Source organism: Asparagus officinalis, chromosome 8 (assembly GCF_001876935.1).
Source record: "Asparagus officinalis chromosome 8, Aspof.V1, whole genome shotgun sequence".
Lineage (NCBI taxonomy): Eukaryota > Viridiplantae > Streptophyta > Magnoliopsida > Asparagales > Asparagaceae > Asparagus > Asparagus officinalis.
Genome location: NC_033801.1, coordinates 4,520,341 through 4,545,270, shown reverse-complemented (window position 1 = coordinate 4,545,270; position 24,930 = coordinate 4,520,341). Strand labels below are relative to the sequence as shown.

The 24,930-nt window shown below is 34.5% G+C and overlaps 1 protein-coding gene across 1 annotated transcript; it reads left to right on the top strand.

Annotated features, from left to right (window-relative positions):
- LOC109820625 (50S ribosomal protein L9) lies at nt 1–24,857 on the top strand. Its single transcript, XM_020386800.1, has 7 exons — nt 1–223; nt 4,910–5,100; nt 5,180–5,314; nt 22,630–22,704; nt 24,177–24,239; nt 24,318–24,389; nt 24,473–24,857. Exons 2-7 carry the CDS (start codon nt 4,957–4,959, stop codon nt 24,704–24,706), a joined length of 723 nt encoding a protein of 240 aa, XP_020242389.1. The 5' UTR covers nt 1–223; nt 4,910–4,956; the 3' UTR covers nt 24,707–24,857.

Here is a 24,930-nt window from a genome sequence, read left to right as displayed (position 1 = left end):
CGTATTCCCACAACCAAAACCCTAAAACCCCTAAAATGTCCTCTTTCTCTTTCTAGGGCAGCTGAGCTCCTCATCATCCCGATCCCAATCCCTCCTCCTCCGCCTCCTCCTCCGCCGCCTCAACCGCCTCTCGAACCCAGAGGCTCCGACGCCGCCTCCGCCACGGCATCACCTCTTCCGCTGAAGTCGCCGCCACTTCCTGCGATAACAATCTTTCTCTCAGGTGAATCCCAATCTCAAATATTTCGATAAAATTCAGTCAAAAATTTCTATCTAAATTCTAAATGCACATATCGTGATCTCGGATCTAGGTTTTGCCCTAAAAATTTGACCGTTCCTTTCATGTGAAATTTTCTGTGTTCATCTGTGCATAAGATTTTTTTTTTTGCGTTTTTTAAAATATATTTGTTTCTTAATTTACTACAATATAGTGTATGCATTTTTTGGACTATTTTTGTGTAATTAGCTATATTCAAATATGCTTATATATAAGATTATTTTTATATCAAAATTTAGGTAATAGAAAGGGTAGAGTGATCAGTTAATTCATCAATGAAAAAACAAAATTTAGAAGTTTTACATTAGTTAATTACCTACAAATTGAGCAAGATGATAAAAAATTGGGATAATTCAATGGATTTAAATCACCATAACTCATGCCAAACTTCTTACAGAGTTTCTTTACCTAATACAAAAGAAATTAAAATGCTATTATCTACAAGATTTTAGTTAGTATATTGGTGAAAAACATTGTAAGGCATAGTTAATTTACTAATATTTTTAATGAAAAAGGAGCGTGAACAGCTGGTGTGATGTGCTGATTCTAGAATAAAGCCACAGTGAGAGGGAAAGCTATTATGCCGTAAATGAAGAGAGGACCAACTTGCTCACTGATATTTTTTTTTCAATGGAAGAATAAACAAGGAAATGACTTTATAAGAGCCTAAAGAACTAAATAACAAAGAGATGCAATATAGCTTAATGCGCAAATATTAGCTTACATTGTTGAAGATTCTTCTGATATCTATTTGTTAATTTATCATAAACGTTATAGCATATATGCATGTGAAACACGAATGGTAAAACAATGGTAATACTATCAAGTCACTGGTATTAGAATATGAAATTATTACCCTCAAATTCAATAAGGACTTTCAAACCATATGACATCAACCCATTTTCAAATTTTATGCGACCTAGCCTCTACTTAAAGCTCATTAGCTCCTCCTGGTTAGACTTGATTTCTCCTAGCATAAAAGGGGCACTCGACTCGGGGGGAACTTGCTAGGTTATAAAGTTATAATCCTAATTAAACCTCATCAAATCTTCAAAATTGAGATGTAATATCCTACAAACTAGTACAAAAGTACAAATGCTAGAATGTTACGTTTCAAGAAGAGCAAGAGAAGAAAAGTAGGTTGGATGTATTTATTTGTGGAGATCAGATACGCAAAGGGGCTCTTTTCCAGTAGTAATATGCTTATTTGATAATATTGCATCAGTTGTGCACTCAATTATTTTCTTTTGTTGGAGATGCTTTACTTCAACAACATCAGGTTACATTAGTGAGATCTTATATCATTAGTTCTCAACCAATTTTTGTATACCCAAATTCATTAAATAGCTAATCTTTATGTTTGTAGGAATTTGTATGTTTATCATTTATCATAAATTATTAATATGTGATCAAAGTGCATGGAGCTACCTTAGTATTGGTCCATTTGATGTTAATATCCTTCGAAGATTATTCTACTCATTTACTAGCGCAAACATAAACATAAAGAAGGAAACCAACAATTTCTAGCATATAAAAACTTGTGAAAGATTGTTTTCTTTTCTGAAAGATGAGTAGAAAGCAAATGGTCCAATAGTATATATCGCAGTATTACATTTCTTTGGGCCTTTAGGATGTTTTTTGGGGAATATTTCCTTTCTGAAAAGTTGGGGAGATAAATTTTCTTTTATCAGTTTGAAGATCTCATGTTACTTGCTAATCCCTTTTACTAACTTTCCTATGGTTCTAAAAGTTATGATGTTATGATGTTTTGATCTACATCTAAACATTTCTTTGGGCCTTTATGATCACATGTCCGATGTAAATGTCTGTTTTCAGTAACAAATTGGCCAAAGTGTCTCTGTTCTCGCTTCTAGCAGACCGAACCTTCCAAGTGATTCATGAAACAATGAAATATCGTGAAAATTCCAGTCTGTATGGTCCATACTAGATTCCCTTGGACCCTTTGCCATTTGCATACCTCCTAACATATACAAGGTTTTAAATGTCGGCCGACATGTCCGACATGTCGGCCGACATACCGGTTTGAGAGCTTGACCGACACGACATGGACGTTTTCAACTCGTATGTCGGTTTTCAGAGCCAAATCGGAAATATCAGGGTCATATCGGGCATATCGGCCTATTTTTTAGCTTTAAAAAATCGGCCGATATGGTACTTTTTTTTAAGATCTGTTTTTTGTTATCAGGTTTGAATTTAGTGATAAATATCCAAACCCATTTGACCCGTTCTCATGTTTAAGGGTTTCTTATGAACCAGATAGAAAGAATTTATGAACCCAAATCCATATATTATTTACTTTTTTATATGTTTAGTCCATAGAATTTATAAAATCTTCTTATATTGAATATATGAATGCTTAGATTACATTTAGGACATGATATTATACATATACGTATTACCCGATATGACAATCCGATATTTAGTTAATATCCCCCGATATATCCCCGATTTCCGCTATCCGACATGGATTTCAGCCATCCGACATGAACATGACATCCGACATTTAAAACCTTGAACATAAATGGAGGCTTGAGCATCAAGCCTCTCTTAGCAGTTATCAATAAATGTCTACCAAAGGTTCATGGTTGTTATTTGTTATATGTTTTGTGCCACTTTTATTTTGCTTAGTTGTAATTTAAGAGTTTCTTTATTATGTGTTTGCTATCCAAAATTGATGTGCTATTAAATTAATTTTTTCAGCTATCATGTCTTTAAATGATCAATTTAGCATCTATGATAATTGTAGTGATGATGAGAGTACTTCTAAACGTAAAAGAGGACAAACATCAAAAGTTTGGGATCACTTTACAAAATTACCTACCGATGATGACGAGAAAACTAAAGTTCAATGTAATATGTGTAATCATATTTATGTTGGTAGTCACGACACTAAGACAATGTTGAGGCATATGGATTCTTGCTCGAAAAAAAACTTAGATGAGGCTGATTCTTCAAGGAAAAATATGCTACTAAATCAAGAAAAATATAGAGAAATGCTTGCTAGAGTAATTACATTGCATGGTTATCCATTCATTTTTGTCGAACATCGAGGAAACCGTGAGTTGCATATTTTTTAAAATTTAAAGTCAAACATATTTCCACGAACATTGCTAAAACAGATTTGGTCAAGTTGTACAAGAAAGAGAGAAAAACTTAAACATGCTTTAAAGATCGTTCCTAGTAGAAATTGTCTAACCACGGATTTATGGATCTCTTCCACCTCCAACTACTATATGTCTCTCACTGCAGATTATGTTGATGACTGTTGGATGTTGCAGAATAAGATATTAGCTCTATCTCATGTTCCACCCCCATATAGTGGAGCAATTCTAGTAGAGAAGCTATTTCATTTGTTGAAGGATTGGGGTATTGAAAATAGAATTTTTACTGTTACTTTGGACAATGCAGCATATAATGATGCTTTCATGAAAATTTTAAAAGACCATCTAGTTTTAGAAGATCATTTTGTTAGTAATGGTGATTTTTTGCATGTGCGGTGTTCTCATATTCTAAATATTGTTGTGCAAGATGGGCTAAAGGTTATTGATAAATCATTGTCTAAGATAAGAGAATGCATCAAGTATGTGAAGAGTCTCCTGAAAGAAAAAGAAGTTTGCAGAGTGCATTGCACAAACTTAATTGAAGCTGTTAATGAACTTAAATAAAGCAATGGTAATGTAAAGTTTGTGTCAATGTGATTTGTATCATGTTCTCATGTGATATATTATTGTATTTATTAGTATTTTATCACAAACCAAGCATCAGGTCATGAGTAGCGATTGCTGGTTTTAGCTCTTGAAGTTTGGATTAAACTCTACATTTTTGTTCTTTATTGTAAATATATATGTTACACAGAGCCTAATATATTATGTATTACATTATCTGTATATTTGCTAATAAAATTCTTTTGACTCATTTGTTGAATAAGAATTCTATTTTTAGTTTCTAATTCTCAAAGAATTCTATTTGGGAAAAAGAACTCTTAGAAATTCTGCAAAAAAACCCTCAAAAGGTTGTAAACCCCCCCAAAAAGTTTGCAAAAAATACTCAAAAAATCTGCAAAAGACCCGTAAAAAGTTTGCAAAGAGCCCAAAAATGTTTGCAAAACACCCTAAAAAGTTACAAAAAGTCCCCAAAATTTTGCAAACCCCCCCAATAGTTTACAAAAAGCCCCCCAAAAGTTTACAAAAAACACCCCAAAAGTATTATATATATAGCTATTATAGTTAAATGGGCAAATGAGTGACCCGTTTATTAAATGGGTGGGCAAAAACCCGCTCATTTAGTAAATATTAAATGTGCCATAAATGGGTAAATGGGCAAAATATGCCCACCCATTTATGGTCCGTCCATTTAATACCCAAACCCACCCATTTAACACCCCTAGGTTCCGTTCTGGTCCTTCGCCCTGAAATCTCCAGCGATGTTCTCCTCGGCTCCCAACAACCGTCCTCCGCCCTCGATCGACATTCTCCTCCTCCGCACCCAGGGCTCAATTGTCATCGTCCCTTTTAATTTACTTTGTTCGCAGTAGTAGGTTATCTCTAACTTGGAATTTATTGCATCAATAAATTAAAATAATTGAATAGGATTATTCTCTGTCTCCTTCAGACCCCGAAGGACCCTAAACCCTAATCGCTAAATTCTCACGGGGAAAAATGGCTTATTTTCGAAGCTCTCATCAAGCACTCCGTCGCCTCATCGGCCAGCACCCAAACCCTAGCTCCGATCGCATCACTAATTCCTTGCTCTTCAGTGCCCAAGGCCTTCGATTTAGAAAGCTCGATGTCATTCTCACGACGGTAAAATCAAAATTTAGAAAAAAATTGAGTTTTTTTTGTATTGATTTCGATCTGATTTCGTTTGTGTTTATTTTTGTAGACGATCGATAAATTGGGGAAAGCTGGAGATACTGTGAAAGTAGCACCGGGGTATTTTCGTAATCACTTGATGCCCAAATTGCTTGCGGTTCCTAATATTGAGAAGTTTGCTTATTTAGTTCGAGAGCAACGCAAGGTTTGGCTTCTAATTTTGATTTTTGTTCTGTGTTTACTTTACACCACATTGGAGATCTCTTGAAAAGTTCTAAAACTGCTGAAAGCTGTGGAACTAAAGTGAGTGTTCCCTAATGTAGAGTTTAGAATGTCACCATCTTGAACGAGCTATGATCTAAAACATATCACAGGATTATGGTCTCTTGTTTTTCCTTCAATATTAGGAGCTGAGGATCTCAAATGAAAATGCGGTGAAATTGAACCAGGCTAACTATTCATGGATTACCATAGAAAGATGTTCGTAAAATGTTGTCAACGAAAATATGTAGATCTAATTAAATTCGACAGTCTATGTCTGAGGATAATCCTCTTTAAGTCCGGTCCTTCATCTTCAGATCGTACAAGTACTCATGTTTAAAAGAAGACTATTAAGTATGTGAAAAATGGAAGTGCAAAGGCAAGTGGAAGAATATAGGATGTGATGTAAAAAAGAGGAAAAAATAGGAGAACTATTAAAAAAAATATTTGAGAAACTATATCTTAGATGCAATGGATTGTTGTAGTGATTCCCGATGAGGGGACACACCACGTATTGGAGGCAAGAGGGATCCCGATACGATGAATGTTTAAGGTCAGTTGGGACACCATTATGAAGCATACACCAGCAGTAAAAGCCTGTTTTTGGAGGCATCCATTTGTTCTAAAGAACCCTATTCCACCAATCCTAAGAACTTCGCACTCTATTCACATATTTATAGGTCAATGTAGAGAACTCCTTTGCAGGTGTATGAAACCAACATAGACGGTGCTTGACCGAATTTATCATGTTAATAGGAGTAAGCTTTTCAAGACTCAGTTTACAAAATTCCTCGACATTACTCATGAAGGTTGCCATCTATCTGAGCTTGAGCAAAAGAAATAGATGGTCAAGGGACTACTTGTCTCCAAAGGACTGATCCTGACCAATTCTCTTAAAAAGAAACATCTTGAGAGCTAGTAATTCAAGCTGAATTTTGAGAGAAAAGAAATATGAGGCTAACCATTTGCCAAATGTGAGAAACATAGACATATTTTCGATCCAATGGATATTTACTATGCATTAAAGATGCCCAAAGTGAATCGCCTTGAAGACAAGACTATGCCAACTTGGCATGCAGGCTCCGCATAGACCGTGAAAGAGAAGTAATTCCAAGCCTTCCCTCAAAAGGAGTGCAAACAGTGGACCTAGAAACCTAATGGTGCTTCTGATTATCAGTGCTACATCATAAGAAATTTGCAAAAGTACGCTCTATACAATCAAGAGTACCTTTTGGAACTAGTAGAATAGATAGCACATGAATCGGAATGGGGCATAAAGTGCTTTTAATGAGCAAGACTTTTAATGAGCAAGACTCCAACCAAACGAGAGCAATCTTGCTTTCTAACCATTTAGGTGTTATCGCACAGAAGACCCCTACTCCAAAAATAAGAAACCCTTGCCTTACCCTTGAAAAGAGGGGCTCCCAAATACCGAAAAGATAGAGCTCTATGAGAAAATGCATTCTACGAAGCAGTGTCTATCCTCTAGCCTAGAGATCCTTGAAACTCAAGACAAAAGAGCTCTTTGAAAGATATTCTTTTGGCCCAAAGCTAATTCTTAAGTGTGCAGCAAATTGGCAAGGTTATGAACAGAGCGTTTGAGGCCATTGGTAAATAAGAACATATAAAAGCCAAGAATAGAAGGTGAGGTTACAACCCAAGAGCATCCCACATGAAACTTGTCGATCTGTAGATTCTGAATATGGAGGACAGCTAAAAACATCTTCCGTGAGAATAAATAAATCAGGGGATAGAGTATCCCCTTGATGAAGTCCATGAAAAGATTTAAAAAATCCATACTGCTGCAACTTTAATAATGAGTACTAACAATTAGACAAACACCTCTAAATTCAATCGCCCAAATCTCAAATAAACTAACTTGTGCAGAACTTGCAATAAGAAAGACTACTCGAGGCGGTTATAAGCTTTGGCCATGTCCACCTTAACATTTTGCCACAAAAACATTTTCTATTCAAATGGTGATTCATTTCATGAGCAGGACAAATATTCTCATGAATACTCCGACCCGATACAAATCTTGATTGTTCTGATGAAATTAGCCTAGGAAGGAACAATGACAACTTCATACAGAGAATCTTGGTGATGATCTTGTATGAAAAATTACACAAGCTTATACGGGCATAAATCTGAATATCTGAAAGCCTTCCCCACTTTAGGGAGCACCACCAAATTTGTAGGTGTATAAGCTCAAGGCAGGTAACCTCCTCTGAAAAAAGCTGTACAACAGCACAAACATCATCACATATAATTGATCAACATTAGATATAAAAATTACTTGTGAAACCATTTGGTCCTGGAGCTATCAATATCTGGAGATTTAACTTCTTCCTAAATTTAAGCCACATCAAGTATCAAACATAACTTTTCATTGTCAGTAGAACTGATAATAGAAGGGATGCAGTCCAACTTCAGTTGATCAACAAAGTGACTGTCTAAAGCGAACAAAGAACATAAATCCACAGCCTATGCACCTACTTGATTAAGGTCTTCACAATATGAGATATTATCTCCCTTGAGCCGAAACTGAGAGGCTATATACCTTTCTTTAATTGATGTAGTATTCCTGGCCCCATCCAAGATCCATTTCACCCAATCTTTTTCCTAATGCTATGTTTGAGAGTTTACTAGTGGAGGGGAGGGGAAAGAAGGGAAGGGGAAACAAGCTAAAGGAAAGGAATGGGAGGGGAAATGCAATAATCATGTTTGGGAGTTTAGTAAAAAGAATGGAGGGTTATTATTTATTAGCCGTTAGATCTGTATCATGGTGATCCAAAATATTTTACTTCCTCTACATACCAATTTGGAGAGGAACCAAATTATATAGAATGGATGTGAACAGATGTAAACTTTGTCACTTCCATCTCCATCCATTCTCTTTAAAAGAAATTCCCAAACAAGGTGAATCGATTTACATTCCTACCCCTACGCCTTATTAACCCTCATCCAAACAAAGCATAAAGGATATCCGTCGCTTAAGCAAGGGATTGAGCCAGAGAAACACAGACTCGTTGCAGCTCAGTATCAACTAAAAAGGACCAACATTGTAGGTTATAGTCAATAAAAAATCATGAATTTTGGGCTATATATATATATATATATATACTGCACATTGTCAAATATTTTAATTATTTACTTTAAGTTTATTTATTTTCTATAACATGGTTATCAAAAGGTTTATAATTATCATAATATATTAAAATTTTTATATTTCCATGGGTAAATTCTTGGGGTAAATTCTTGTTAGATTTAACAATTTGTCTTCCAGAAAATAATAATGTTTAAAGCCTTAAAATATTATTGATTTAAGATTAATCAGTAATTTGAATGTATAATTTCAAAATATTAATGATGTAAGGGACCAATATGGAAAAAACTATTATTATTAATAAAGAAAATAAGTTATTGAATTCATCAAAGAAATTGTAGGTTTTATCTAATCATTAATGATTTTGTTTAGTTATAAAAAAATGACTTCCACCTATTGTTTACTTCCACCTATTGTTTATCCGGTGTCCGAGTATTACATATATTCAAGAACTTTTTTCTAGAATTTTCTAAGTTAGAATGTGCAAATTCAATCAAGAACGAAAACATAAACTATGTGATCAATTCCAATTCTAAGTTAGAATGTGCAAATTCAATCAAGAACGAAAACATAAACTATGTGATCAATTCCAAAATATGCTATTGTACTCTTTTCATATCTCAACAACTATTAATTTATCTATCAAAACGATTACTCTCTAGTTTCTAAAAATTATAAAATATACTTTGAGAATGATTTATACATATTATGCACTCATATTGATTGTATTTTAACAAAATAATTCATATCCATCCAATGTCAAACAATATCCAAAAAATTATGTTAAGAAATTAGAAGAATACAGCTTCCGCAACAATACTCATATCCGAGTTATGAGCTTCATTAACTTATAAGAAGGTGAGTAATATAAAATAACAACTTAATTTACTTTATCCAATATTTATTATAAATCATGAAAGACAAGGGGATTCAGAAGGATCACATACTTATCCCAAATAAAAATTAAGCTTCTCTTAGAGATTTTTATAGCAAAAAATTTTCAGAGTTGATGTATAGGATAAATTTAAAGACAATAACCCAAATCAATTCATTGAGTGATGGTCTTGCTCAGTGTTTTCAAAGGCGCGCGCCTCATTGCGCCTCATGCGTCTTACGATGCGGGATGATGACGAAATGCCCCACATCTGATGCAGTAGCGCCTTTTGCGCCTCGCGTACATTCTTATTTTGTGTAGGGTGCATATAGTACATATCCTCATATAGTTTTATTTGTTAATATTTCAATCAAGTCTTTATACTTGATATTCCATATCTCAAAAAGCAAAATATATCCATTAGGATTTGATTTAAAAATTTATGAATTTTATTACTATGTTGGTTGTTAGCATTAGAAATTAAGGTATTATATTGTGATTTTGTAGTAAGATATTATTTATCATGATATTTTTTATATAAATTCTAAAAACATGTTCTTTCACACTTGATTACATATATTAAAAACTTATGTGTGCGGTGTGCGCCTCGCATCACTCGTGCACGCGCATCACGTTTTGCCTTGCGCATGTGCGCGTAAAGATGCTTTACGCCCCGCATTACGCTTTGCGCATTGACAACACTGGTCTTGCTATAAACTCCACTCTTATAAAACTGATGTCACACGTGCCTTAAGTTTTGCTTTTGGTTAAAGGTTGATTTTGAAAATGCCCCCTCAACTATGGGGCAAATATGAACATCCCTTCCCCCCTAAAAAAACTATTTGAAACTGTGTAAATCTCCGTCAAGTTTTGGGTATTTTGCAGGTGATCTATCTCACCGTGAAAAATTTGATTTAACCCCTCTGAACTTTTCTCACTTAGACCTAACCTCTCAAAACTAATATCACTGAGTCTTATCTATTATGTGACAAATACTTGACTTGGAAAGATCAAAATATCTCTCAACCATAAAAAGAATTACCTTGGTTTTTGCCAGATAAAAGAAAAATAGGTGATATAGAGGGAAAAATAATTGTAAATTGGTTGTTCATTTGTTACCAGTTGAGCGTTTCTTTTTAACTAAAATGACTTTCTTCAAGAGGGTATTTTGTCCAAATCACATATTGAAGTAACTATATTAAGGGGGTCTTGATAGAAGTGTAAAAGATAATAAAAGTTTTTATGAGACACGCTATAGTTGAGGGGTGTTTTCTAAAATAGCACCAAAATTGAGAGGGGTTAGTTATCTATAACACCCCTATAATAAAGGGATTTATTAAATTGAATCAGTTGAGTGGGTTTTTTGAGACAATCCCCATAATTGAGACGTTTTTAAAAAAAAATTAACTCTTCTTTTAAATATGGCTTATTTATAATTTGTTTCTTGAAATTTTAATAATTTAATATTAGTCTCTAAAATTATGACCAATTTTAAAATTTTGAGGGAATAACATAGAATTATTGGATACTTCAAATCAATGAACTAATATCTAAATAATTTTCACATATTTGCTCTTATAGACATTGTATTAAACATTAGTTGATATATTGCTATATCGGCCGATATATCAGGTTAAAGACTTCATCTCGATAAAATTTTATATTGTTTTCTTTTATTTGGTGATTTTTTTGATATATCGACCGCTATAAAAAAATATGGCTGATATATTCCTTTGAAGATATCGAAATAGTCGTTTCATTTTTAATTTAATTATGAGCTCGGGTTTGAGTCATGTTTGAGAAACAAAATCGAAATCCCTAAAACCCACAAAAGTCACAATTCTTCTGCAAAATCTCTGCATTCTCGGCTCTCCAAAATCTTAAACATATATCTCGATGCAAATTGTTATGTTTAAAATTCATTAATATGTTAGATTATATATTATAAATTTATAATATTTAGTTATGTATGAATATTATCTCATATGACGTCCAATATTGTATACATATTCCCGATTTCTGTAATATGATATCATAGATTTTATTTGTTCAATATTTATCTCATGTCCACCACCTTATAGTACTTCGAAAGCTTATTCTAAAGTTTTCTAAGCAAAGTACATAATTTTAGGAAATAATTCAAAATCTTTAGATTTATTTAAAATATGGTGCTTTTTTAAGCGTTGCATTTTGAACCTATCTCCCTCTATGGTTTAATACATTTGATTTGATTATTGTATACTTAAAATTAGAAATTATATCTACTGATCTATATTTAAAAGAGTACTATTCATAATACAGTAAATTATTGTAGCATGAATAGTAAATTTACTCTGCATACTTAAAGGAGGACCTAAAAATTTATAGTTCATGCTGTAGTAATTTACTGTATTATTTACTGTAACATGAATAATAAATCTTTGGATCCTCCTTTAAGTATAGAGGAGTAAATAAGCTAATCATCTGGCCTTATATTGTATGATGAATATTATTTATCAATGAGATTATATACTATTGTTTGTAGATAACAAAAGTTTCAATTTTTTATAGGCTTAACTGAACTTAAATAACTTATAGTTTATCAAAATTATATTTATGCACCCCCACTTGTATCTTGCTACACTTAAATATCTTAATGTTTTCTAAAATTTTATGTTTGTACCTTCTGTCCTGTTACCTAAACATAAGAATGCTCTTTGTAATTTTCTTATATGAGTGTCATGATATAATTTTAGGACAATTCTATATTTTCTACTCTTTTCATATATACTTTATTTATATGTTAATATATTATTATAATTACTAACAATTAATATAATGTAGAGTTTTACAATAACGTTGGAAGTTTTAGGAACCAAAATATACAAACTTGAAGTGACATATAGTATCATTAATTAACAACGATAATTAATTTAGTTTAGTTAGTAATAGAATGAAATATAAAAAAATAAGGGTAATATAGTCATTGGAAAGTTTTTCCACAACTCCATCTTTTAAAGGGAGTATGATATGTATATATATATAGAGTTGGATCTTATGTCAACTTAAGTGGACACCAAGCCTTTGTCCACCAAAGTTTCTATCCACTCATTTATATATATATAAAGACTCTTCATATCATGTAAGGATCCCTAGGCAACACGAGTGGATAGAAACTTTGGTGGACCATCCACTTAATTTGACATAAGAATTGCTCTCTCTCTCTCTCTCTATATATATATATATATATATATATAGTAAGACTTCTATCAACTTAAGATGATGTCCACCAAACTTCCTAGTCATTCATTTATTAATATAAAAAACCTTTTCATATCATGCAAGGATCCCTAGGCAATATGAGTGGCTAAAAAATTATGGATAACTTTTTGCTATCCACTTAAGTTGACACAAGTTTTGCTCTCTCTCTCTCTCTTTCTATATATATATATATATATATATATATATATATATATATATATATATGATATGCTAAAACTCAAAAAGTTAGTTGGCCATAAATAGTCAAGATTTTAAGTTAGTGTCCACTAGAAATCGTGAATTTAGGAGCTCCATAAATATTTCTATGTAGGAGTATTGTAGTGATTTGTCCCATTTTTAGTCAAAATTATGTGCAACAGTCCATGAGAAATGGTAAAATTTGGAGCTCGCATAAACATTTATATGCGGGATCACAATAAATGATTTAGTCAAAAATGTCCAAAAGTCCATGGAAAATTTTAAATTTGGGAACTCATATATATTTAACGTGAAACACAAGAAGTGATTTGGACAAAAATGGTCAAAATTGTGGGTTAGTCTATTAGAAATCGTAATTTTGGAAGCTCGAGTAAATATTTTATGTAGGAACATAATAAGTGATTCAGTCTAAATCAAGTAAAATTATGTTATAGTCTGTGGAAATAGTGAATTTGGGACATGCACGAACTTAGCTATGCTGGAACACAAAAAGTAATTTGGCTAAAATTGAAATTATGATTTAAGAGTCCACTAGAAATTGTGAATTTGGGATCTCGCAAAAATATTTCTATGCGGGAATATTAGAAATTGTTCGATAAAAATGACCAAAATTGTAGGTTATATCTACGATAAATTGTGAATTTAGGAGTTTGCATAAACATTTCTATGTCGCAAAAAGTTGATGTGAAATCTTGAATTTGGGAGCTCACATAAATTTTTCTATGCGAACTTATAGGGCTAGGCATATTCGGTTCGGTTCGGTTTTATGCCCAATCCGTATCCAACCCGAATTTTTCGGATTCTCAAAACTCTCATCCAGATTTTTTCTCTGCATCCGAATATTTGGTCCAACCGCAATTCGGTTCGGGCCGGATCGGTTTTGGTTTTGAACCGAATTAACTCCATTTCACAAAAATCTGGGCAAGTTACAGTTATATTCATCAAATCAAAACTGTAATCAGTGAAATGAGCGCAACCCATATCAACAAGTATATACCATACCACAATAATAAACTCATTAAAGAGTTATTTAGTTACAAACCATGCAAATAGTCCAGAAATAATTAAAGGAACACCTACTTATGTTCTTAAGTTCAGTACATTGAAATTAAAATAAACATTAAGCAAGCAGCAGCAAATCCCCACATAATTCAAAGCAACGGCAGCGACAGCTTCACACTAAATTCATTAATCCCAACCACCCTCCCATTTCCTCGACCTGATCCTTCATCCTTATCCACTCTGTATAAATAACAAGCTATATAAAATATTAACAAACCCAGAACCCTATTGAAACCCCCCAAAAAAAATTTAAAAAATTAAAAAAAAAAGCAGCAACTTTGACATCAACAAAGATGATGCGTCGGTCATCGGGGATGATGGGATCGCGGATACTGCGGTCGGTGGGGAGATCAGTTGCCACCGGCGTGAAGGAGAAGCAGATCGAATTAGGGTTTTCTTGAGTTTCTACGGTTTTTCTTGAGTTTCTACAAGAATCTTGAGGAGAGAGAAGAGGAGAAGAATTACCTTCGAGTATCTGGGATCACGGATGCTTCGACTTTGATTTCTTACAATTTTAGGCAGCAAAATTTGGATATACTTTGGAGATTAAAAGGGCAGAGAGAGCCCTAAAACGTATTTTGAGAAGGAGAGGCGAGAGGGGAGAGGCGGTGTTGTGGGAGTCCGGGAGAAATGGAGGTAGGGTTAGGGATTTTTAAGTATTTATAGTAGTAGAGAATTCGGGTCGGTTTTTTTTGGGCGGTTCAGGGGTTCAAACCGGATCCAGACCGGTTTAATTCGGTTCGGACGGTTTAGAGACTTCTTCTCATCCATTTAATTCTGTTCGGTTAACCGGCCCGCTTTTTCGGGCTGTTTTTTTCGATTGAACCGGCTTTTTTGGTTTTTGCCCAACCCTACGAACTTACAAAAGTTTTTTGGTTTAAAGTGATCAAAATTGTGGGTTATAGTTCATTAGATATCATGAATATAGGATCTCGCAAAAATATTTCGATGTAAGAGCACTAGAAATTATTTGACCAATAACGGCCAAAATCATGGATTATATTCTACGAGAAGTCATGAATTTGGGAGCTCGATGTGGGAATGCAAAAGTTATTTGGCCAAAAAATGGCTAAAATTATGGGTTATAGTTCATGAAAGATCCTAAATTTAGGAGCTAGTACAAATATTTATATGCGGTAGCACAATAAGTGATTTAGGCAAAAATGGTCAAGATTTTAGGTTGCAGTCCACTAGTGTGCACCCTGTGCAAAGCATAACCCCCTGTTTTTTAAGCACTATTTTAAACGTGTTTCCCTCTACGTTTTAATACGTTTGATTTAATTATTACATGCTTAAATTAGAAATTATATCTACTCGTCTATACTTAAAGAAAGATGCAAGTTTTAATACATTTGATGAAGAATTCATATTTACTCCTTCATGCTTAAAAAAAGATCCAAGTTTTAATACATTTAATTTAGAAACTATATTTATATATAAAGAAGGATCCAAATGTTAATATTGTAGCATAAATATTTTATGTTACGAAATATTTTTAATGTAGCACGAACAGTGATTTTAGGGGTGGTTTCACTCACTGTTTATGCTACAGTGATTTACTGTAGTATGAATAGTGATTCTTGGGTTCTCCTACAAGTATACAAGTATAGATTAGAAACCGTGAATTTGGGATTTCGCATAAATATTTCTATGTAGGAAGGGTTGCAGTGATTTTGTTGGTTTTCGACTAAAATTGTGGGTTATAGCCTACGAGAAATGGTGAAATTGGGGCTCGCACAAATATTTATGTGCGGGAGCATATTAAGTGATTTGACTGAAAATAGAAAAAATTATGAGTTGTAGTTAAAGAGAAATCGTGAAATTGGGACCTCACATAAATATTTCGGTTTTTACATTAAAAACACATTTACTTTTACCTAAATTGATACTTACTACCTTTTAAAGTTTTTTTTAATATAAACGAAATTTATGTGAGTATATCTTCACAATTAATAACTTTTTTTATTGATCACCCGCAAAAAATCAGATATTCCCATTTACTCCCATTGTTCTTCCTTCCAAACTCTAACCCTAACCCTAGCCTCCTCCATCCTCCTCTTCTACAAACCCTAACCCTAACCTATTGCCGCCACCCCCCTCAAAATCCTAACCCTATCCCATGGCCGCCACCTCCCCCAAAACCCTAGCCATAACCCATGGTCGTCACCTCCCTCAAACCCTAACCCTAATCCTAGTTCCCACTTGGGAAGGAATGAGAGAGTGAGGTCGAGGAAGAGGATGAGAGGGGGAGGGGAGTTGGGGGAGGGAGAGGGAAGAGGGGGAGAAGGGGAGGATGAGGAGGCTAGGGTTAGGGTTAGGGTTTGTGAGGTAGGAAATGAAAAAATAAAAAAAATGATGAGGGCAAAATGGACATTTTGGGGGGTAAACAGTAAAAGAAGTGTTGACTATGAAGATGTATGCAAGTAAAGGTGGTTTACATAAATTTTTTTTAAGGTGGTAAGTATCAATTTGGTAAAGGTAAATGTGTTTTTGATGTAAAAACCCTAAATATTTTCATGAGGGAATGTAAGCAGTGTTTTAGCCTAGATTGTTGGTTATAGTCCATGAACAATCGTGAATTTTGGAGCTTGCATAAATATTTTTAAGTGGGAACGTATGAAAAAAATTGGCCAAAAACGACCAACTTGTGGGTTTATATAGTCCACAAAAAATCATGAATTTCGGAACTGACGTAAATATTTTATGCGAGAACATAAGAAGTGATTTGGCCAAAAAGGGGCAAAGTTGTGGGTTATTCCATGAGAACTGTGAATTTGGGAGCTGGAATAAATATTTTATGCAGGAACGCAAGAAGAGAATTGATCCAAACAGACTAAAATTAGCTTATAGTTTATGAGGAATAGTGAATTTAGGACCTCACATAAAACATTTCTATGCGGGAGCGCAAAAAGTGATTTAATCGAAATTAGCCAAAATTGATGTTTAGGGTCCACGAAAAATCGTGAATTTGGGATTTCGTAAAAATATTTCTGTGCGGAATGCTAGAAATTATTTGACCTAAAACGGCCAAAATCTTGGGTTATATTCCATTGCAAATCGTGAATTTGTGAGCTCACATGAACATTTCTATGTGAGAATGCAAAAATATTTTTGGTCGAAAATGGCAGACATCGTGAGTCCACGAAAATCATGAATTTGGGAGCTCGCATTAATATTTCTATATGGAAATGCGGAAATGATTTGGTTGAAAACGACCAAAATTGTGGATTATAGATCATGAGAAATTGTGAATTTGGTATCTCACAAAAATATTTCTAAGCAAGAACACTAGAAATTATTTGACCAAAAACGGCCAAAATCATGGGTTGTAATCCACGACTAGTCGTGAAGTTGGGAGCTTGATGCGGGAACACAAAAATGATGGTTTGAAAAAGCCAAAATTGTGGGTTATCGTACATAAAAAATCGTGAATTTTTTAGCTTGCATTTATACTATATATATATATATATAGAGAGAGAGAGAGAGAGAGAGAGAGAAAAATATGGAGAACCTTGTACCAAGTTCTTTCATTGAACTTGGTAGTGAGGTGGTCAAATCTGCCCTTACATCATGCCTTGAAGATAAAGCATCTTTTTTGAAGTAGGTGAATAGTGATTAAGGTTCTATCTTTGAGGTATGATGTAGGGGCTAGATCTGGCCACGTCACTACCAAGTTCAATGGAGAAACTTTGTATCAAGGCTCTCCATATTTCTTATATTGTATGTATGTATTATATATATATATATAGAGGGGTACTGATATCTATATATATATATAATAATATTATAATATATATCAAGCTTCAATGAAGAAAACTTGTATCAAGGCTCTTCATATCTTCTTATATTTAGTGTATGTATTAACTTGTATTCAAGGCCTCTCCATATTTTCTTAATATATATATATTATATATATATATATATTATATATATCATATATATATATATACACACACACTATTAACTATATATATATATATATATATATGCGGAAATGTGCGGAAATGCAAGAAGTTATTTGGCCGAAAATGGTCCACTATTTAGGTTACAGTCCACTAGAAATCGTGAATTTAGGAGCTCATATTTTTCTATGTTGTAATTTGGCCCGTCTTAGGCCAAAATTATGGGTTATATAGTTCGAGAGATTGTAAATTCTGGAGCTCGCATAAGCTTTCTATGTGGGAGCATAATAAGTGATTTGGTTGAAAATAACAAAAACTGTGGGTTGTAGTCTACATGAAATCATGAATGTGACCTCGTGTAAATATTTTTACGAGGGAATGTAAGAAATGATTCGGCCTAAAACAGCCGAGATTGTAAGTTACAACACTCGTAATCGTGAAATTGGGAGTTTGCATTAAATATTTTTTTACGGAAACACAAGAAGTGATTTGGCCGAAAATGACCAAATTGTGGGTTATAGTCCTCATAAAATCATGAACGTGGGAACTTGCATAAATATTTTGTGCAAGAACAAAATAAGAAATTTGGCCAAAAACGATCAATATTGTGGGTATCGTGAATTTAGGTGCTCGAATAAATATTTTATGTAGGAGTGCAAGAAGTGAATTTACCCAAACCGAGTAAAATTACGTTATAGTCCACGGGAAATAGTGAATTTTGGACCTTGAATAAACATTTCTATACAGGAACGTGTGAAGGATTTGGCCGAAATTAGCCAAAATTGTGGGTTAGAGTTCATGAGAAATCATGAATTTGAGATCTCGCAAAAATATTTCTATGCGAGAAGGTTAGAAATTATTTGACCAAATATGGCCAAAATTATGGGTTATATTCCACTTGAAATCGTGAATTTGGGAGTTCACATAAATATTTCTATTCATACAAAAATTTATTTGAACGAAAATAGCAAAAATTGTAGCTTACAGTCCACAAGAAATCGTGAATTCTTGAGCTTACATAAATATTTCTATGCGGAAATGCAAAAGTGATTTGGTTGAAACCTGCAAAAATTGTGGGTTATATATCACGAGAAATCGTGGATTTGTGATTTTTCAAAAGTATTTTTCTATGTGGTAACACTTAAATTTATTTCACAAAAATGGCCAAAATCGTCGATTATATTCCATGAGAAGACGTGAATTTCAGAGCTCGATGTTAGAACACGATAAGTTATTGGTCGAAATTGGTCAAATTATAGGGGTTATAATCCATGAGAAATCATGAATTTGGGAGCTCGGAGCCTCGGATGTATATTTTTATATGTGTGGGAATGTAAGCTATTTGGCTAAAAATGGTCAAGATATTAGGTTGCGCTATTAGAAATTGTGAATTTAGGAGCTTGCATAAACAAATCTATGTACGAAATGTTGTAGCAATTTGGTTTTTTTCGACCAAAATTGTGGGTTATAGTCCTCAAGATATTGTAAATTTTCGAGCTCGCATGAACATTTATATGAAGGAGCTCAATAAGTTATTTGGCCGCAAACGGCTAAAATTATGGGTTAGTCCACAAGAATCGTGAATTTGGTACCTGCCATAAATATTTGTTTGAGGGAATGTAAGAAGTAATTTGGCCTGAAAGGGCCAAGATTGTAGGTTACGTACAACAGCCCATGAGCAATCGTGAATTTTGGAACTTGCATAAATATTTCTACTGAGAAAGACAGAATTGATTTGGCCTAAAACAACTAAATTGTGGGCCATTGAGGTCCTTGCAGGGGGTTTCTCCCTAAGTGTTTTTTAAATGCTCTTTATGTAAAAAGATCCCAAAGGGGAGTAAAGCTCAGGTGTAAGAAGAAGCAGAGAGCAACCTCACTTTTGCCCTTACCCTCCTTACCTCCTTTTTATATTCCATAGCCTCTGAGATTTTGGGTTTTCTTTTGCACAGGAGGACGGTTGTTTGGCGGGCAGATAGACTACTGAGTCACCTTTCTCCTTCCAGATGTCGGCTGATGATTGGAAAGGAAGTCATCCACGGACAGGAGAGACCTGTCTTCTCAGTACTCTGGATTTGTCAGAAGAGATAGGCGTAGGATAGGTCGGCTGCTTAGTCGTCCTTCTTTCTCCAGATGGCGGCTGGTAATTGGAGAAGTCATTCGTGCACAAGAAAACATCATGACAATCTTCTGGGAAATGACTTGTAAGCCGAATAAGCGGCTTGGGCACGAGGTTTGTCGGAATGGAGATCTTGATGGGTCTGATCAATACTGTTGTGTCGATTGACATCTGAAGTGAACTTGGTCGGCTCTTATCCCTTTAGCCGAGGCGGGTTGATCTGCGAGCCATCATTTTGATTTGGCGACCCGATAGTCGAGTGAGTTTCGGGTCGGGTATATAGTCAAGTCGTCTGCTCGAGGAGTCGTCTTAATTGCGAGAGGGCGACTGATCCCGTACTTCGAGTCGGTCATGATAATCCTTGATCGAAATATGGCTTGTCTGCTCGTCTAGTCGAGGGACTTGGCCTTGACTGGGCTTTTGAGCCTCTAAGTTGGTTTGGACCATGGTTCCCTTGGGTTTATACAGTCATTCTCCCGACATTTCTATATTTGGATGGCAAATTACCATAACAGGTAAATAGCAGGCAATTGTGTTCAAAATCCGCTTTTTGACTACTATTTAAAAATGGTTTGTGCTTATTTTTTTTAAATTAAACCCAATCTTTAACCACTGCATTTCACCGCCTCTCGCGATTTTTAGCGTGCTCCCGCCGCCTCTTATAGCCTCTGGCACCTAACTCAGCAGCTTCCTCTCACCTCCTTCATCGTGAGCTTCTCCTAGGGCAGTCCTCTCACCGCTCAGCTCATCTTCTCGAAGACGACGACTCTTTGACTTCTCCTCCAGTCGTCTTTGGTATTATGTGATGATTACATGTCTATTTCATGTTTAGGATCTCTTTAAATCATCAAATATGCACTTTTAGATTTTTTAGATTTTTCTTTAATTTTTTTTAGTATTTACACATCTAAATTAGATCGCTATTTGATTTTGCGCTTTTTATCGTTATTTTACCGCAATAGCCCTAAATAGCCTTAGCGATGCCTCACCGCTACGCGACGTTATCCGCTATCGATAACCTTGTCGTGAATTTAGGTGCTTCCATGATTATTTCTACGTTGGAATGCAAGAAATGATTTGGTCTAAAACAACAAAATTATTGGTTATAGTCCCTGAGAAATCGTGAATTTTGAAACTCTATTAAAAATTTTACGCGAGAACACAGGAAGTGAGTTGGCAAAAAATGGCCAAAATTATTGGTTATAGTCCATGAAAATTTGTGAATTTAGAAACTCAATTGAATATTTGACATGAGAACACAAGTAATTTGGCCAAAAACGACCAAAATTGTGGGTTAGTGATCCACAAGAATTTGTGAATTTGGAGTTTAAATAAATATTTAATGCAAGAATGCAAGAAGTGATTTGGCCCAAACCGACTAAAATTACGTTATAGTCTTCGAGAAATAGTGATTTGGGGCTTCGCATAAACATTTCTATCCGGGAATGCAAAAAGTGATTTGGTTGAAAATGACCAAAACTTTGGGTAATCCCCAAGAAATCATTAATTTGGGAGATTGGAAAAATATTTCTATGTGGGCATGGAAAAGTGATTGGGCCAAAAACTGCTGAAACTGTGAATTATAATCCACAATAAATCAAGAATTTGTGACGTAGCGCAAACATTTCTATGCGGAAGCACAAAACGTAACTTGTCCAAAAATGACCAAAATTTGGGTTATAGTCCCCTGAGTGATTGTGAATTTGGTAGCTGTTATGAACTAAAATTTGCGGAACTAAAGCGAGTGTTTCCCAATATAGATTTTCAAATGCCACCATGTTGAACGAGTTATGAACTAAAATATATCACATGGTTATGATTTCTCTTGTTTTTCCTTCATTAGTTAGGATCTCACGTGAAAATGTGGTGAAATTCAACCAGACTGAGTATTTTTGGATTACCATAGAAAGGTGTAAGTAAAATGTTGTCAAGGAAGCCAGTGCATATCTGAGGATAATTCTTTTTGGTCTCGAATCCTCTTTAAGTCCAGTTCTACATCTTGAGATCTTAAAAGTACCCATGCTTAAAAGAATATATTATTTTAGTACGTGAAAAATGGAAGTGCAAAGACAAGTGGAAGAATATGGATGTGATGCTCCTAGACGAGTAAATAGAACATGCATCCGTGAAAATGAGAAACAAATTGAGACGTACTCTTAGAGCGCACTTCAATTGGTCTTATTTTAGACAACTTCTGTTTTTAGTTATTCACATTTAGAGGATATCTTTATCCAAGCCATTTTTATCATATCATATTTTACTGTTGATGGTGTCTATGAAGCATGTACATGAAAACAGGAGATATATCGTTGTCCCCGTTAGATCCTTCGATATGGTGATACAACGTGAATGTGAGATCCATGTCCTTGAGCATTGATGTAGGTACTCTTGCCTGTGTCCCACATTATAGCTACTAGATAGGTAGACTAACCTACCTTCTCTTATTACTTCTTCACTGCTCTTCATTGTTGAAGATGTCAAGTTCTTTTTCTTTTTTTGTTCACATTTGTGTCATCTTCTACTCTTTAGGTTATTCTGGACACCTGTATTCTGATATCTTGTAATGCTTTGTGGTTGCTTTAAGTACTCAGTGTACACCAGTAGTCTACTAGTTTAGTGCTCAAATCTATTAGTTTAGGCATCATTTTATCTTGTATAACCTCAATTCGAATAGTTAAAATTATGTAAAATTTTTCATGTGTATTTGTGAAGCCCCTAAGTTATTTTATATTTTGAACAGCTTTATCAGCATGAAGAAAAGGAAATTGAAGTTTCAAAGGCAAAGGAAGAGATTTTGGAGACAACTGATGACACTGTAAGTGTTTGACTTAATAGATTCCACAACTCAAGACATTGATATTTTAGTGCTTTTATGAGTTTTGTAATAATTATATCTTTTCTAGTTACAATATTCGTGAATGCATATGTGCATGTGCTACTTTCGGAAACCATTATTTCTCTTTCATCGAGTTAATTATTAAAAACATCCATAACCATGGCACTGTGTCCCATACCCGCTAGAGCTCCTAAAGTTTGATAATCAAAACTAGTAGTATGCATAGAAAATGTATTCTCTTAGTGAGTTTCACATTCACAATGCAACATTACGTATTGTTACCACATTCCCATAATCTGATTTGTGGCCATCACATTGTTAAGAATGTTGCATCGTCATATTTGGTATAATAGGAGCATTTTGAGCAATATAATATGGTTTAGACTATACAATTCCAAGATATTTGGTAGAGTCCGAGCATTCTTCTTCAGCATGATTCTATCATATTGTAATTGTCTCCACACATTTCTCCATGTTCTTGTATTAATCCAAGATACCTAACATTAAAACACACATGGCTGTGGTAATGACTTCACTATTGCGATTGATTAGTGGCTTATTTTTCACTTTCTATACCAGTAATGGAGTTCCTGATGAGTTGTCCTAGTTTGACTAGTGCCTATATATTTTGTTCCCAGTCTTAACTTTTTTCTCCCTTTATCATTGTAGTTTCTATTTTTCTACATTTCTACATTGACATATTTTCTTATAGCCCATCGGTAATGCCATATTTTGGCTAAAATTGTAGTTTATACATCAATTATTTTCATGCGTATTACGCGGCGTGTTATATCTACATGAAAAAGTTGTTAACCAAGTTTTGACTCTCTTGCTATTATCCCACGCTAGTAGATCTTTTTTTATGTGACACTACATATTTTCATCAGTGTCATGCATATTCATAACTCTTAATATCCAGCTTCTCAATTGACCAAAACCGCTCTGGTATTTCCATAGCATGCTTCCTTCATAATAGACACTTTTTACCTTCCCTTTTGTTAAGATTCTGCCACCAAATTTCATGGCATGAATCTACTGTCAATTTCTCAACATGAAGTCAAGAATAAATGGTCCCCTTCAATAACCTTCTTGACTTGCCATTTTTTACGTTTCTCAAACAGATTTTTGCCCATTCTTTTTCTTATTACATTCATGTCAAATTTTTGGATGCCATTTTGTTTGGTTCTATAGCATACATGTTATGACACAGATCAATGCGATTTTCTATAATCTAGTTATCATCTTCATCAATTCATTTAGACGTCTTGGTTGCGTAAGCTTAATGTGCATAACCAGTAAAATGATAGTTCCTGCCAATAGTTTAGTTAGGGATGTTGAACCAGTAAAATGATAGTTCCTGCCAATAGTTTAGTTAGGGGTGTTAAGGTTTTGCAAGTCCTGCAGTTCCAGTCATCGTAACTCTCATTCATTAATTGATGGTTTTTGGACAGTCCAAGGAAAATAAAATGAAAGAATATCAAACAGCTGCAATCCGTCTTCATAATGGGCGCCTGGTGAGCAACAATGAAAACAAAAGAGTTGTGCTCATTGCATATTTTTTTCCCCTCACATACGAAATAAAACTTTTATAGGGTTTGAGGAGGCTAGTCAAGGTTGACAATGAGTTGCGCACACCTGTTACAAAAGAGGAGCTTGTTGCTGAGGTATAATATCTCTGTTACATGCACAGTATGTCCACATTAATGACTTCCAAAGTTTAACAGAAGTTTTTTTTTTCGGTTTTCAGGTTGCAAGGCAACTCAATATTTGTATCTACCCGGAAAATCTTAACCTAGCATCGCCTCTGACTACCGTGGGAGAGTATGAGGTGCCTCTTCGTCTGCCAAGGGAGATTCCTCGACCCGAAGGAACCCTTCAATGGACTCTTAAAGTTAAGGTCAGGCGAAAGAGAAGTGGAAATGATACCCCTTTCAAAAATTCTGTGTCAAAGCCAACAGTTGAGGAACCTATTCCAAGCTAGTACACTGTTGCTTTAGGATCAATTGGGTTATTCCTTTTAGTTTTTTGTTCTGAAAGCTTGAAAAGGCGCGAGTTGCATTTTTGAGTATGCTTATTTGTTGGAAGAGGAAGGGTTCATTTCTTACATGAAGCTGTTGTCTTCAACTTTTTTGTTATGTCTTCTTGTCTTGGTTCTTCTGATGAGTTGTATAGGATACTAGGAAGAGCAAAGAAAACTGCAAGAAC